The sequence below is a fragment of the Theropithecus gelada genome, chromosome 16 (assembly GCF_003255815.1).
Source record: "Theropithecus gelada isolate Dixy chromosome 16, Tgel_1.0, whole genome shotgun sequence".
NCBI classification, from domain to species: domain Eukaryota; kingdom Metazoa; phylum Chordata; class Mammalia; order Primates; family Cercopithecidae; genus Theropithecus; species Theropithecus gelada.
Window position 1 is genome coordinate 10,956,837 of NC_037684.1, and position 16,572 is coordinate 10,973,408.

Sequence of the window (16,572 nt, forward strand, 5' to 3'; positions counted from 1 at the left end):
TTTTTTTCTCAATTTGGGCCACAAAATAGGTCAGCTCCATTACTGATCAGCCTTCCCACAAATATTTAAAACAAATTGAATTGCACACCCAATACCCATCACAATTACACCAGGCACAATAACTAAATTAGCAATTCAACAAAATAATTGGAAATGCGATTCTCTCTATTCCACCAGTCTCCCTGGAGGCTTGAGCGGATCTATGGGGGAAAGCTCAGCTTCCCTAATTCTGCAGCTAATTAGAGACACACTTGTAAATGAAGTTGTTTGTCTTAAAGTTGAAATTCTCTTCTGGGGGTGGGGGAGAGGCAAGGAGAGATGAGAAAGTCCTTCCGCTCTGGAGCAAGTGTATGTAAACAGGTATAAAAACCCAGGCCTGGGTTCTAATTAGCAGCCATACCCGCAATTAATAAAGCATCACTATTTTGGCTTCACTTGTCTGGTAATGCGCGACTTTGGAAGAGCCAGCCTGGCTGACAGCCGCGTAAATAAAGCGGTGCACCCTTCTGATGGCACTCGCGACCTGTCACTATGGGCTGCTGCTTTGGGAGCGGGCGGAGTGCCAGGACAGCAGGAGCGGTCAGTAGTGGCCAGTGTGTGCTGCTGGCTCCCACGTGGCCCCCCCGTTTCGGACAGGAAAACCAAAGGCTCACCCTAAAAGGAAGCAGGCAGAGGCTCCCCTGCCCAACAGACCCTCCCCTCCTGTGGACCGCCGTCAGCAGCCGAACCTGGGCCCCGCTGGCTCAGGCCACCACACCAGCCAGAGTTGCAAATCTACCTCGGCCCACTTGCTCAGGCCACTCTTGGAGAAGCAATCTTGAGGTTGCAATTAGGCTGTCCTTGGCCTCTTTTTGTTCCTTCAGGAAGGAAAATCTCTGTTTAATTATATACCCGAGAACTAGGACTTAAAGCCGGCCCCTCTCATCCTTCTCCTGGAGGATGGAGATGTGACCTTAAAATGCAAACTCTCCCCAGGGCTCCAGAGGCTCGAGGAGCCCCGTCACAGGGGCTTACTTCCCAGGCCAGGCCGCTCTCCCTGCCCTGCCCGGCAGGAGCCTCCCAGACACACACACCTGGGGCCCAAGCACTCCCAGGAACAAAGCCCTGGCCTTACCAGCAAGGTGAGCCGATGAAACGGTGGCCCCGCAGCCTGGGGAAGCCTCCAATTCCAAGATCCTGGTGGAACATCACAGCACCTCGCTGGGAGGTGTGGAGGGACAGGAGCCTGCGAAAATGCTGATAAGTGAATTCAAAGCACCTGCTCCTTTCTCCTTATCTCCTCAAACAATGTGAACTCGGAGCTATCACATTTAAAGTGCTCCGTATTCGCCTTACATTTAGCTCTTAAAACCAAGTGCAGTGTGCTACAACTTTAAAGGACACGAGAGTCAGGCTGGAAAATAATTTTATGGCATCAGGGATTCAGCTCCGAGCCCAGTCCCTCAGGAGGAGATGAGACTGAGTCAGCCTCCCGGGCTCCCCGGACCACCCTGGACACCACGCAGAAAACCACCCGCTTCCCCACGCCCTCCACCTACCCCAGGTCTCAGGGCCAAGAACTCAGTGGAGACAGGTCACAGCACCAGCCCCAGCTCAGGTCTAGAACAGGGACTTCCACCCAGCCTGCTGGGCTGCGCACAGGTGTGTGAAGACACGGAGCCCCTCAGCCCTGGGACAGCTGGAGCTCCTGCCACCTCATCTGCTGACCATTCCCCTCATCTTTAATTTTGGCACTTGCTGTGCCTTGCAAAAGGTTGGAAAATAGTCATACAAATCTGAACTGTCTAATACATTAGCTGCTGGCCACACTGCAAGTGCACATGTGGCTGGTGGCTACCGTGCGGGATAGCACAGAACAACCAGATTACATTCCCATCATCCTAGAAAGTTCTATCGGACAACTCTGGTCTAGATGCTCCGGACCACTCCTAGAGTTAGAAGAGGCATCCCCTGGAGCCCCCAGGCCTCCCCGCAGGAGAGAGGATGGTGCTGGCCATGCAGACAAAGGAACCAACACTTGAGCCACACTTGCTGGGGAAAGGCAGAAATTGCAGAGCAGCAGGCTAATTGCTTTGTGCTGGGGTATCAGCACACCTGCATACTAATGCACCTGCGTTCCTGCAGGCGGTCTCTCAGAGCCAGACTTGGAAGGCCCAGGATGTGAGGAGCCTTGAGCACCGGGGCCAGCGCCCTCCCCGGAGGCTGCGCTTTCACCTTGGAGAGCCAGAACCTGGGGAAAGTGCTGCTAAGCCTGAAAATGGGTCCAGAGCCTGAGCTTCCAGGAGTTGCAGCCAAGATTCAGAACAACTGCAGACGGGGCAGCGGTTTTTGATGAGACCCAAGCCCACAGAACCCTACCGAAGAAAAGAGGAGGGCAACAGAAACCACCTAGAGACTGGGTCACGGGCCAAAAGAGCTCCTTGCTAAGCCTCCACCAGTGCCTGTCACAGTAGGAGGTCAAGAAATACCTGAAGGAATGGACTTGAACAGCATTCTCACCCCGCACTAACTCAAGTCTGCGACGCTGCTTTTACTTAGAAACAGCGGCTTCAGAATGGGAAAGTCCTTAGCAGCCATGAACTGACCCTCAGATCACTAATAAGGACCTTGAGGGAAGCGACTTCCTCAAGGTCAGACCCCAGCAGATTTGATTTCTAGTCCAGGATTCTCTCCACGACTCCAGCCTTCAATCACACGTGTCCTCTACCCAAAACATCACACAAGCCAGTGCCAGCACTAGCAATGTGTTCCTAAGTCCCTCTTAGAACCTGGTAGCACGGGAGGGGCAGATCGCAGAAAAGAGAAGTGACCAGCTGCCGGTGCCAGGAACCTGCCTGCCCAGCACACATGGAGCTCGTTTCCAATCCAGTTGCAAAGAGGCAGATGGGGTGGGAAGGGCGGGCAGGACTCTTCATGTGTTACTGTCAGGATGTATGTTGAGATCCTTATATTCTTTTTCTGCCCGATCAGTGATGTGCAGCTGTTGCTTTTTCTTTCTTTCTTTCTTTCCACATTCTTTAAAATTTTCTTTCCTGAGAACATGGTGTCCTTGACCTCAACAAATGAACTCTGAGAACCCGGAACCAGGGGAAATAAACGGAGTAAACTTCTCAGGAATATAAATGCAGCTGAGGCAACGATCCTATTGGCAGACCCCACACGATGGGCAAGAAAAGCACCGTAAAGGAAATCTATAGATCCACGAGAAAAACAAAAGTTAGATAAGGCGCACTCAGGCTGCATTTACCACCTTCCTCCCCTGCACACACGAGGAGAGGGTAATGAGGACTTCATTGATAGAACTGTTGGACAAATTGAATCCACAAGAATCAGCAGGGCAATGTGCAGCCTGGACTTAAGAGAGAATCAGTTAATGAACTTACCAAATTGCTGGCAATTATTTTGTAAATGTTATGAAGAAAGAGAAAGAAAGAAAAGAAGGAAAATGAGGTTAACTTAGAATGGTTCTCTTCACGAAGTCAAGTTTCATTTAATTTCTAGCACAATGCCCCAATACACATGTACATACATACATTTATTATTTTTTGAGATAGGGTCTCGCTCTCTTGCCCAGGCTGGAGTGCAGTGGCACAATCATGGCTCACTGCAGCCCTGACCTCCTGGGCTCAAGGGATCCTCCACCTCAGCCTCCTGAGTAGCTGGGACTACAGGTGCACACCACCAAACCTGGCTTTTTTTTCTATTTTTTGTAGAGAGTGGGGGTCTCACTTTGTTGCCCAGGCTGATCTCAAGGTTGAACTCCTGGGCTCCAGTGATCCTCCCACCTTGGCCTCCCCAAAGTGTTGAGATTACAGGCATGAGCCACTGCGCCCACCCACATACTTAAAAATTAAAAATACAGGAGGCCGAGGCAGGCGGATCACCTGAGGTCAGGAGTCCAAGACCAGCCTGGCCAACATGGTGAAACCCCATGTCTACTAAAAATACAAAATTAGTCGGGCATGGTGGCACATGCCTGTAATCCCATGTACTTGGGAGGCTGAGGCACGAGAATTACTTGAACCTGGGAAGTGGAGGTTGCAGTGAGCCAAGATCACACCACTCCAGCCTGGGCAACAGAGTGAGACTCTGACTCAAAACAACAACAATAAAAAAGTAAAAACACAAACTGAGATGCAGAAAACAAAGTTCATTCGTTTTAGGCCAGGCTCACTGTTGCATCTGCATTTATTAAACATAGGCAATAGAACAGCAAGGATAGAAAGTGGCACTATTCTGGTGTCACTGGAGGGGCAGGCAGTGGCCCAGGCATAAAACACCCACATTTTTACACCCAGGCTCGGGCCCTTCCCTGACACCCTTCACCGCTGCCCACCTGCACAGTTGTGCTGGGGCCAGTGCCCACCTCATTTGTGTGTCTGGATCCGGGGAGACGCGGATCTTGGCATTAACACATTCCATGTAGAGTGACTGCTTCATTCCTGGGGAATGGTACCAACCTTTATGACCAACATCACATTTGGATTCATTCTGAGCCTCACACTCTGCTCTCTTTGGATTAAATGGTAAGGCTGAGAGACGCAGTCATGTTGGAGGGGTTTTAGCAATGCATGTGGAGAGCAGTACATCAACCTCTAAAAAGGAAACTACATCCCTAAGTTGGCGATGCAGGGTCAGCTGCTGGAGCAAGCAGGGGGCTGGCTTTGCCGTGTCTTCTCACATGTCCAGGGGTTCCAAATGATGCTCAATAAGGAGCCCTGGCCAGCATCCCTGGACAGGAATGGCTGCACACCAAAACCAAAGTCTAGAGGACAAGGAAAACCTGCCTGGGAGACCCCAGGGTGAAGGCGATGAAAGTAGCAAGAGCATGAAAACAAGAGGGGCATGTGGAGAGCAAATTATATGTGATCCAGCAGCCAGGAAAAAAAAAAAAAAAAACAGGGGCCTGGGACGGAGATGATGGTGTCACTTTCTATTTACCCACCATCTTTCATTGGAGCATCATTTCAAAGCACATTACAGGAAGCAGCCCTTCAATCCTCCCAGAGGAGCACGCTGATTTGAAGGGGTCCCTGGGGAGCAAGAAATAAACCCCAGGATCAAATTCCAGGGCCAATGTCCTCACTGGCTCCTCCACGCCGTGTGTTACAGACGGCCTGGAATAGGCAAGTGGGGGTGGACGAGGGCCCTGACGCCGCCACGATGTTCCAAGAGCCCTAAAAACATGCAGACTCTTTCACTTGATTCCTTTTACTCCTACAGATATACACCAACAAAAACAAGTCTCAAAAACCACCATAAACAAGTTGATGCACAAATATTCTCCTGTACTATTATCCTGTATATTAAGAGGAAAAACCTAGAAACAATGTAAATGTCCCCAAACAGGGGATTTGGCGAAATACTGAGACAGGCCCCAAATGGAATGACTAGTTAGTAATGGAAGTGTGACATCTGCGAAAACATGGAAATCATCTGACTGAGCTATTAATATTAAAATGCAGAATACCGTGTACCACGCTTCTCAGCTGGCATACATGCGTGCAGGGCGCGCGGCAGACATGGCTGCATGAGGATTTTGTTTTTAAGGATAAGTGAAAAATATCAAACAGTCCAGAAGTAAAAACCTGCAAACTGCTCCCCGACCAAGAATCACCGGGGCTATTCTGTATGATTGTCTCTAGACACAGAAGAGGACCCCAAAGTACTAAAGATGACAAGTGGGGCGGGGTGCGGTGGCTCACGCCTGTAATCCCAGCACTTTGGGAGGCCGAGGTGGGCAGATCACTTGAGTTCAGGAGTTTGAGACCAGCCTGGGCAACATGGCAAAACCCCATCCATACAAAAAATACAAAAACTAGCCGGCATGGTGGTGCATGCCTGTGGCCCCAGTTACTCAGGAGGCTGAGGTGGGAGGATTACCTGAACCTAGGAGGTCAAAGCTGCAGTGAGGCGAGATTGCACCACTGCACTCCAGCCTGGGTGACAGAGCAAGACCCTGTCTCAAAAATAAAATAATAAGACAAAAAGCCAGCCTTAGCATTTCCTCTACCATTAAGGGAGGCCCTCTGCCCTCTTTCCCAGCTCCCATCTCTGGTGCACACCTGGGCAGCGTAGAGCTGTGCCCGCAGCCACGTTTCAGTGTGACCAGCTCACCGCCTCACTGTACTGGTGAGACCTTTAAGGTCTATGGTTTATGAGTGTCTTGTGTGAAGCAGTCAGCTGGGCAAAAATAAAATAAACGCAAACTCCACACAAAAGAGAGGAATGCTTCAGTCAACACTGAAAAAGGGCTCTGGATTGAAACTCTTGATAACTGTTCTCAACTCATTTGAAAATCAGCATTAGCTACCAAAATGTAAAGTATTAGTTTTATTAAAATGCAAATCAATCAACTAATCTGTCTTTCTAGTAACAGTTGAATTGCAGTATCCGTGTCAATTAAAATAGTTTCCAATTTATTCTTGGCTGGAAGGAGGGTGGTCTTCTGAATTTTAAAATGCAAACCTCCCTTCAGTGAAAATTCCGTCAGTTCCTTCTTCCTCAGCTCTCATTTTTAACCCATTTTAATTAAACTTGCTGGACTCCAAATATTTTGAAGTACCTGTTTAAATCTTTTTCTTCATCAGAGTAACGATGACAAAGGTTCTGTTTAGGAAACTCGGGTTGGCATCAGGCTCATAGAAACCTCAGTGCTAAGAGGTCATTTCCTTGCTGTCTACCAAGCATCATCTGGAACCCTCATGGCTAGAAGGACAATGTTGGATGTTCTGTATTTTAAAAGGGGATCATTTTGAAAGCAGTGAATGTAGGGGAACTCTCCTATTTCGGTTGATTTTTTTGGTAACTGGAGACACATTGAAAAGTAAACATTTCCCTGACAGTCAAGCCAGAGAGGTGATTGTAGAGACAAGAAAAGTCACTGCATACCAAGGTCCAATTAATATGAGATGGAAAACCCCTCCTCGCTCCTATCCGCCCCGTCCTGAGCTCAGCAGCTTCATTTATGTTAAAACTCAACTGTGATGCAGATGCCATCAGGCCTGGCTGCTTCTGCAGTCCGGCCCGAAGGCACTGTGTGGCTGTCCCTGACACCAAGACAATGATATAGAGGATTCCGGGGGACAAAAATCTGTCCCTTGGTTTTGACATTTCAAAGCAATATCAAAACTCAACTTTGACAGCAAGTAGCTAGGGCCAGGCGCAGTGGCTCACGCCTGTAACTTTGGGAGGCTGAGGCCGGGGGATCACTTGAGGTCAGGAGTTCGAGACCAGCCTGGCCAACATGGTAAAACCCCATCTCTACTAAAAATACAAAAATTAGTCAGGCTTGGTGGCATGAGCCTATAATCCCAGCTACTTGGGAGACTGAGGCATGAGAGAATCGCTTGAATCTGGGAGATGGAGGTTGCAGTGAGCCAGGATTGCACCACTGCACTCCAGCTTGGGTTACAGAGCAAAACTCTATCTCAAAAAACGAACAAACAGACAAAAAAAACCAAGTAGTTATAGTAACTACAACTCAACTCAGTTGCCTGGATCCAACATGCCTTCTCTAATCCCATAGCTCTAAATAACAAGCTGGGCAAAGGACCTATGAGATGCTCAGGCCGGCATGCTGGCCACCCATATGCACACATTTCTTATGCAAGATGATCTTCACTGCATATTGACCACAGCAAGCCAATAAATTCCCCTTATGGGGATTTAATTTCCAGCTTTTGACCTTTGGATGAAAAACAAGTGAATCATCTCCCCCTGCCAGATTTACACCAGAGCTAATCTCAATAGTGATTTAGGAATGGTGAGTGTGGAAAAGGACTCTGGAAGAATCTTTATAGGTGAAATGAGGAGACAAAAAAGTCAAACAACCATATATTTGTGTCAATAGGCAAATGCCTCCAAATTACAAAGTCCCGTAGGTTTTTGGGGGAGTCTCTGCTCCTCAGAACTGTGATAAACCATTAAACATTATCCATTCAGCAGCATCCTGGCCGGGTGTGGTGGCACACACCTGTAGTCCCAGCTACCTGACAGGCTGAGGTGGAGGGGATTGCTTGAGCCCGGGAGGTAGAGGCTGCAATGGGCTATGATCACACCACTGCACTCGAGCCTGGGAGACACAGCAAGACCCTGTCTCACCAAAAAAAAAAAAAAACAAAACCTTTTAAATTTATTTATTTTTTTAAACTCTCCTTGCAGAGCAGGGGTACCCCATAGGCAGAGTGTGCCCAGAGTAGCTGAAACCTTTTAAAAAAAAAATTAAAAGAAAGCAGCATCCTATCCCAGAATCATTCTTTTCAAGTGGTTTTTTTGTTTGTTTGTTTTTCTTTTTTTCAGGAGTCTCACTCCGTCACCCAGGCTGGAGTGCAGTGGCGTGATCTTGGCTCACTGCAACCTCCACCTCCCAGGTTCAAGCGATTCTCCTGCCTTAGCCTCCCAAGTAGCTGGGATTACAAGCATGTGCCACCACACCTGGCTAATTTTTGTATTTTTAGTGGAGATGGGGTTTCACCATGTTGGCCAGGCTGGTCTTGACCTCAAGTGATCCACCCACCTCGTCCTCCCAAAGTGCTGGGATTACAGGCATGAGCCAAAGCACCTGGCCTTAAGTGTTTTTAAAATTAATAGTTTAAATTGACAAACATAATTGTATCCACCTATGCGGTACGATGTGATGTCTTGATAGTGTACACAATGTAGAACGATTAAATCAAACCTGTCCGTGTATCCATCACCTCACTTGCTTATCATTTTTTATGGTGAAACATTTGAAATTTACCGAGTTACTCTGAAAAATACATTATTGACTATAGTTACCCTGCTGTATAATAGATCTCAAAACTTCCTCCTCTGGCTGGGAACGGGTGGGTCAAGCCTGTAATCCCAGCAGTTTGGGAGGCCAAGGTGGGTAGATCACTTGAGGTCAGGAGTTCGAAGCCAGCCTGGGCAATATGGTGAAACCCCATCTCTACTAAAAAAAAAACACACACACAAAAATTAACTGGGTGTGTTGGCGGGCGCCTGTAATCCCAGCCTGTAATCCTAGCTGCTCGGGAAGCTGAGGCAGGAGAATTGCTTGAATCTGGGAGGCGGAGGTTGCAGTGAGCCAAGATTGTGCCACTGCGCTCCAGCCTGGGTGACAGAGTGAGACTCCATCTCTAAATAAATAAATAAATAAATACTTCCTCTGATGTGAAACTTTGTAGCCTTGTAGACTTTGACCAATGTGTCGCATTCCCTGCTCCTCCACCCCCTCAGCCTCCAGTAACCACAATTCTACTCCTTAGTTCCGCGAGTCGGCCTTTTGTAGATTCCACGCATAATTGAGACTAGGGAGTCTCTGTCCTTCTGTGCTCGGGTCATTTCACTCGGCATAATGCCTTCCAGTTCAACCACATCGTTGCGAGTGTCAGAATTTCCTTCTTTTTAAGGCCGACAAGGGGTATAGGGACACTGGGTACCTATACCTCTTATCCATTCATCTATATAATAAACTCAATAACAAGAAAACAAATAACTCATTTCAAAAATGGGCAAAGAATCCGAACAGACATTTCTCAAAAGAAGACATACAAATGGCCAACAGGCTTATTAAAAAATTATCAGCCTCACTAATCATTAGGGGGAAATGCATAGAAAAACCACAAAGAGGCCGGGCGTGTTGGCTCACGCCTGTAATCCCAGCACTTTGGGAGGCCGAGGCGGGCAGATTACAAGGTCAGCAGTTCAAGACCAGCCTGGCCAACATGGTGAAACCCCATCTCTACTAAAAATACAAAAATTAGCTGGGCGTGGTGGTGGGCACCCGTAATCCCAGCTACTCAGGAGGCTGAGGCAGGAGAATCGCTTGAACCCGGGAGGTGGAGATTGTAGTGAGCCGAGATTGCGCCACTGCACTGCAGCCTGGGAGACAGAACGGGACTCAGTCTCAAAAAAAAAAAAAAAGAAAAAAAAGAAAAACCACAACGAGACATCACCTCAGACCTGTTATAATGGCCACTATCAAAAAGATGAACCCCTAAAATGTATACAACTATTACATGGCAATACAAACTTTTTTATAAAAAAGATGAAAGATAACAAGTGTTGGTAAAGGTGCGGAAAAGGGAGCCCTGGCACCAAGGCGTGGAAAAGGGAGCCCTGGCACCAAGGCGCGGAAAAGGGAGCCCTGGCACAAGGCATGGAAAAGGGAGCCCTGGCACCAAGGCATGGAAAAGGGAGCCCTGGCACGCTGCTGGGGGGAAGGCGGACTGGTACAGCCATTACGGAAAACTGTATGGAGTTACTAAAAAAACTAAAAATGCAACTACCCTATGATCAAGCAATCCCATTTCTGAGTATATCTACAGATCAATGGACATGACTGTGTTGAAGGGACACCTGCACCCCCTCGTTCATTTTCCCCACAACAGCCACACTACACAAACAATCCGCATGTCTGCCAGGGTGAGTGGGTCAAGGAAATGTCAAGTCTGACATTGTAAGAGGAGGCCACTGGACTAGAAAAAAAAGAAAGCCCAAGAAACGTGTCATCCACTGGAGCGCCAAAGCAGACTGACTCAGCCTCTTAAGAAATCACAAGCGGTGGTGGCAGTAACAGTGCTCTTTATTTGTGGTGTTTAAAGGCGGGGTTGGGCGGGACAGCGCCCTTGCATGTATTAGGCACAGGTTCGGAACACAGCACCTTCCCAGGGGCTTCCCTACTAACTCAGTCCCATAAAGTCACTGGTTTCCTCCATCTGGACCAGCAGCCGCACCAGCCAAGGCGCCCGCTGGGTGTCGGAGGTGGGCGATGTCAATCCCCATGGCCTTCGTCGGGAGGGTGGAGCTGGCCAAAAAGAGAGCGGTACAGTTCTGTCCTAAAAGACAAACACGGCAAACTGGTTAACACACTGGTTCACTAGTCAAGGTTAAAAAGGAACGAAGTTGGAAAATATCCCACACGGTTTCTTCTGTTGAAAACACAGCCATGTAATTAAAAATGCATCCCACAGCTCTTACTCACAAATACAACAGAAGGAAGAAACCCAATCAAACAGTAAAATATGTAAATGGTCCAGTGCGGCTGGACACCCGTCTCCAGGGAACGAGTGTTCTGTAAGTTTGCCCTTTGCAGACAGCCTCTTCAAGTAAGAAAACAAGATTGAATATTTTAATAGGATGTAGGAGACCGCCACCCGATGAGGGGGATTCAATCAGACATGGGATATAGGGGATATAATTTAGTTTTCACATATTTTCTTGGACTTGGCAGTACTTGAAAAACAATGAAAATGAGCCAGCAACAAGATTCCAATTACTATCATCTGTGCAGTAGTTCAGGAGGAGAACCAAGCTTCTTCCACACTCCCCAGCTGCCCTGTCTCTATTCTCAGTCTAATAAATAATATGATTGGCTAATTTATTTCTGAAGTTGGGTTTTGACATTGAAACAGTAACATGCCAGGGTCTTGGGCCCCTAAAAAGAAAAGTAAATGACCACTTTCAAACTCTTTTAAATGCAACATACACACAAACATCTGGCCAAAGCCATCTGCCAAGGCCTGGAAAACCTAAAAGGAGTTTGGGTGGGGCAGGGGTCTTTCCTGTCATCGAGACAGAAGCTCCAGAACCCTTTCCCCTGTGGATACAGAGCAGATCCTCCCTGCAGAGACATGAGGGACCCATGAGGTTCCAAGCAGGTAAGACCTGCGTGAGGACGTCCCTGCCATCAGGGAGGCGGGCATGTAGCATGTGGCCGCAGAGGCAGCCATCCATGTCCACACTCTGCAAAAGGCCCAGCCAGTAGCCCTCACGGAGACAGGGCAGGTGCACACAGGGCTGAGGTCATGGGCCAGGAGCCCCAGAAGAAATCTACACCTGCTCGGACATTCTCAAGATCGAACTCAAATTATAGCCTGCCATCTCGTTAGGAAAACAAGCTTTTAAAAGTGCTCTCATTATCTGAGGGTCAGCATCGGCACATCTGACTTTAAAAACAAAACCAAAAAACCCCACCTTTCAAACAGCAAGGCTTTAACACAAAAACCTATTCGTCTTTTTTTGTAGTCACCCTACTACAGTTATGGATAGGAATAGAGGTACTACAATTAGGAAATCCAACAAAAGGAATAGAGTACAGAAGCCACAAATGTAAGCTAGCCTTATGTTGGGGACCACGGGATGGACAGGCAGTGAAAGTGCAGGCCAGAGAACAGGCCTCCAATTTTATTACAGGAATTTTATCCCAAGAATGTGCTGGTGCCTTCACCCTGAACTACCCAGCAGACCCCTAGGCCACAGACAAAGGACACAGCTTCCCCCTTGGGCTCCACCCGTCTCTTCTGCTCTTCTGTTACACACATCCATGTGACTAGCCTCAGTAAGCCCAGACGAGGCCTGCCAAGGTGGAAGGCAGCCCCAGACCAAATGCAAACAAATGGCTTCCAAATCACCAGTTCCGCCACACGGATACTGCAGTGCCCGGCGCAGGCTCCACTTCATCACACCATGGCCTGCCTATTCGCCAGTAAAGACAAGTCTCTCTAGCTGTTTCCACACAAAAAATTAAATGGCGTGAAAGGGAGAGTTGCCGTAACAAAAGGACAGTGTGACTTTAAGACGACGACGTCTGATGAGTAGGAAATGCAGAGGCGCGAGGCTATTTAGCCCTTCACAATCATACCCTTTCTAGCCTCGCCGTGCTTGCCTGCACCAGACCCCATCATTACCACTGAGCAAATGCTTCCACTCTGCACGCAATATCAGTGCAACGCCTGGGCCGAAGGCAGCAGTTACTGTCCGCAGCAGGGTTCATGTGTCAGGAGCAGAGAGTGAAATGCTGAAACCCATGTTTTCATAGAACATCATTTCACACTCAGGTGGGCAAAGCTGACAAACACATGCAGCTGTTCATGGCAAAGCAACTTGGGAAGCTGAGTGGTCTGGGTTCTTAAAATATTTTCAGAGACACAGAATATGAATAGGGGATTATTTCAATCTAAAAGTCCCCAAGCAATTTCAACTTTTACATCTTCCTCACCCACTACCACCAACTGGTGACTGTTTTTACCTTCAAAGCATCTCAAACTTCATGGCTCTCCAGGCTTCCACTAGGTCAGATCTCACCGTCGCTCATGAAGCACACAGCGACAACCTCCTGGCTGACTCTTCCACTCCCTTCTCTGAGACAGACAAAGCAGACCCTCCCTGCGGCCCAGAAGCACCATGGGGATGAAGATTTCCCCCGGCCCCACCCCACCCCTGCTGCAGATTCCAGCGGTCCAGCTTGGCCTCAGTCCTTCCTCCTTCCAGGTCCTGGCTTTGGCTCCTGCCCTGAGCAGCTGGGCGGTGCAGGGAAGCACAGCCCTTCCTGCCTCTTTGCTAGGTTGGAGAAGGAAGGGTTGCACATTTTTATAACGTTTTTCACCGTAAGTTTAAATAGTTACAAAATATATGACCAGATGTTGTGAATATTAACTTTTGTAATGCCTGCAATGGAACTTATGTGCCATAATGATTTGATACTCATGGTTCTTTCAAGTAACACATAAATTTTTTTTTTTTTTTTTGAGATGGAGTCTCACTCCTGGCACACAGGCTAGAGTGCAGTAGCTCGATCTTGGCTCAATGCAACCTTCACCTCCCAGGTTCAAGCCATTCTCCTTTCTCAGCCTCCCAAGTAGCTGGAATTACAGGCACCCGCCACCATGCCCAGCTAATTTTTGCGTTTTTAGTAGAGACGGGGTTTCACCATGTTGGACAGGCTGGTCTTGAACTCCAGACCTCAGGTGATCCACCTGCCTCAGCCTCCCAAAATGCTAGGATTACAGGTATGAGCCACCGCGTCCAGCCAAGTAACACATAAACTCTTCTTTTTTTTTTTGAGATGGAGTCTCGCTCTGTCGCCATGCTGGAGTGCAGAGGCGTGATCTCGGCTCACTGCAACCTCCGCCTCCCAGGTTCAGTCGATTCTCCTGCCTCAGCCTCCTGAGTAGCTGGGACTACAGGCGCCTGCCACCATGCCCAGCTAATTTTTGTATTTTTAGTAGAGATGGAGTTTTGCCATGTTGGCCAGGATGGTCTCGATCTCTTGACCTCATGATCCACCTGCCTTGGCCTCCCAAAGTGCTGGGATTATAGGCGTGAGCCACATGTAAACTCTTTAACTTGGACATTTTATAGCACCTTTTTCTTTTTAAGTTTTATTTCCATCTGACTTTTCCCCTACAGAGTTTTGTCCTAATGGTTTCATGCTTGAATGTCTTTTATCAATCACCCTTACACTTCTTGGCCACATTAGTCTGTAAATAAAAACACTTCTGAAATTTTTAAAATGCAAAAAATTGAAATGAAAATATTTTGTTTGACATTATAAGGCTCTAAGTAGTTAAAAAATGTTCCTCTGGATTATTAGGATACAATCAGTATATAATAACATGATACAATATATTCTAATTTTAGTGAAAATTTAGCATTCATACACGTGTAAAAGGTTATTGGAAATGCATCCCTTAATGATATGGATGAGGCTTTTCCCTCCATTTGTTCATGGATCCATGGAGGAATATTATTTATTGCCAGAATGAAGGAGGGTTCAGCATCAATTCTACTCCTATTTTTTTTTTTGTAGACACAAGCGCTGAAAAACGTTGTCATATAAACAAGCAGACAGGAATGACAGAGTTCTGGCATAGCAATGCCACTCGATTCTTTTCGCTCTTTGCGAATTATATGGCACACACAAAAAATCGCACAGTGACTCGTCACCGAACATTAGTCCTAACGATCAACCAACTGACAACTCAATTCAACTCGTGTTCTCCTGTGATTCTGCTGGAAGTGAAGACCTGGAAACCACCCGGCCTGCACAGGGCTTGTCATCTAGTCCTTAAGCGTTTCCTTTTTCAATTTCTATACCCATATTTCCAGCTGTCCTTGTGTTTGGGGCCCTGGAGGTTTTCCCGTGGCAGCCCGAGGTCCACGTTACTTTAAGGATGGGCTCGAGGGAGGCTTTTCAAGGCCAGAGGAGGACGAGGGTAAAAGGAGAACCTGGTCCTCCAGCACAGGTCTGCTCTGGGGCAGACAGCTTTAGGAAAGAACGTACGTCTGGAGACTGACCCCTTGACTATCTGTGTCTACCTTCCCCTTGGAAAGTCTCTGCATACCCCAGTGTGAAGACTGAGCCACAGGGTGCACAGAGCTCTTCTTCCCTCAAACCTAGGCGGGTGTCTAGGTGCTCAGGGAGAGGCAAAGACATCTGAAAAGAAACAAAACACGTCCGTAGTCCTTACCCCATCCCAGGAAAAACTGCAAGTAAAGACAAGGCCACAAAAAGGAGCTATGGGACCGAGGGGCCAGACCGCCTTGTACTGCATGAACATCTCCCCCCGGCTGCATCTTCCTAACTGGGATTCAGCCACGCGGAGAAGCTAAACTATCCATCCTCCAGGTTAACCTTGTTCCACTGGATTCTCCAGGGTAAGTGTATAGTTTCACACCTGAGGTCCCCTTAAGGCTATCCATAATGAACTTTTTTTTTTTAATACATAATTCCTGCTGCCCATCGCATTAAGAATCAAGATGCGAATCACTGATGTGTAGTCCCCCCACCCGAGCATACACGCACTCACGGTCAGTGGGAGTGCCCACTGTAGACAACGTGCTCATGCTGGTATCACGCAGGGGAGCGGCCTATGGAGTAATTAACCGGACTTGGACCCGAGGTAGAAGGTCGATAGCAGGGGCTCTTCCTTGAATTAAAATTTAACTTACCCTTTACTGCAACCTACAAAAGCAAGTAATGAGCACTAACATTTTTATTTCTTTTAAACTGTCATTTAGGCTGTAGAGGGGATAATTACCTATCTCTAGTGTAGTAAGGTTTTATAACCCTTAGTGAGGCATTTTCTAATTTAATATTTTTACTATATTATCATAAAACCTGTTTCTAGAAAAAAAATGATCATGGATTAGCAGCCATTTTCCATAAAGACAGAATGTGCGTGTGCGTGTGTGTGTGTGTGTGTGTGTGTCTTAGGATCCGGCTTATTAGGTGATTCTTCTGAAGAGACTTAAAGTATGCACATTGTAGCTAGCTGTGAACTGCAATTACTTGAGTGGCAGGTAAGATTTTAAAAGCTCTAAGTGAAATGGGGGTGTATGTGTACGAGAATGCAGCCCCTTGCCGGATGTGTGGATCCAAATACGTTCCCTTCAGTTCCACATGTGCACTCACCCCACCACAACACAGATCACTGTCTTTCACGATGTCATTTGGGCAAACAGTACAAAGGAGCATATTAAACCTGCAAATGATCTGTGTGGGGCTTTCAATTTGCTAGGTCAGTAGCTTGCAGCACTGGGGATTCTGAAGGAACTGTACCATCCACTCTACCGAAAATCCCACTCCTCCTACACTGGCCCTGGAACCCCCAGGCCTCCAAGACAACCCTGAGCTGTACCTGCCCACTCTTGTGGCCAAAGACAGGTGGACAGCGGAGAGAACACAGCCATTCCACTGCTCCCTGAAAAAGCCTGTGCAGCCCAAAGCGCATCATGGTCTCCGAGAAAGTATTACATGCCAGTCTTCCAAAGGAGCTGGCGGAGACAATATTGCTGCTTTCCAGA

The 16,572-nt window shown here is 47.6% G+C and overlaps 1 protein-coding gene across 1 annotated transcript in view; it reads right to left on the reverse strand.

Moving 5' to 3' along the window:
- Positions 1-10,552: 10,552 nt before the first annotated feature.
- The window catches only part of AATF (apoptosis antagonizing transcription factor), a 112,049-nt gene continuing 106,029 nt past the window's right edge, over positions 10,553-16,572 (reverse strand). The window contains exon 12 of the mRNA XM_025361764.1: positions 10,553-10,823. Within this exon, the coding sequence (XP_025217549.1) occupies positions 10,760-10,823 (64 nt within the window). The 3' untranslated portion in view covers positions 10,553-10,759. The remainder of the gene's footprint in view (positions 10,824-16,572) is intronic.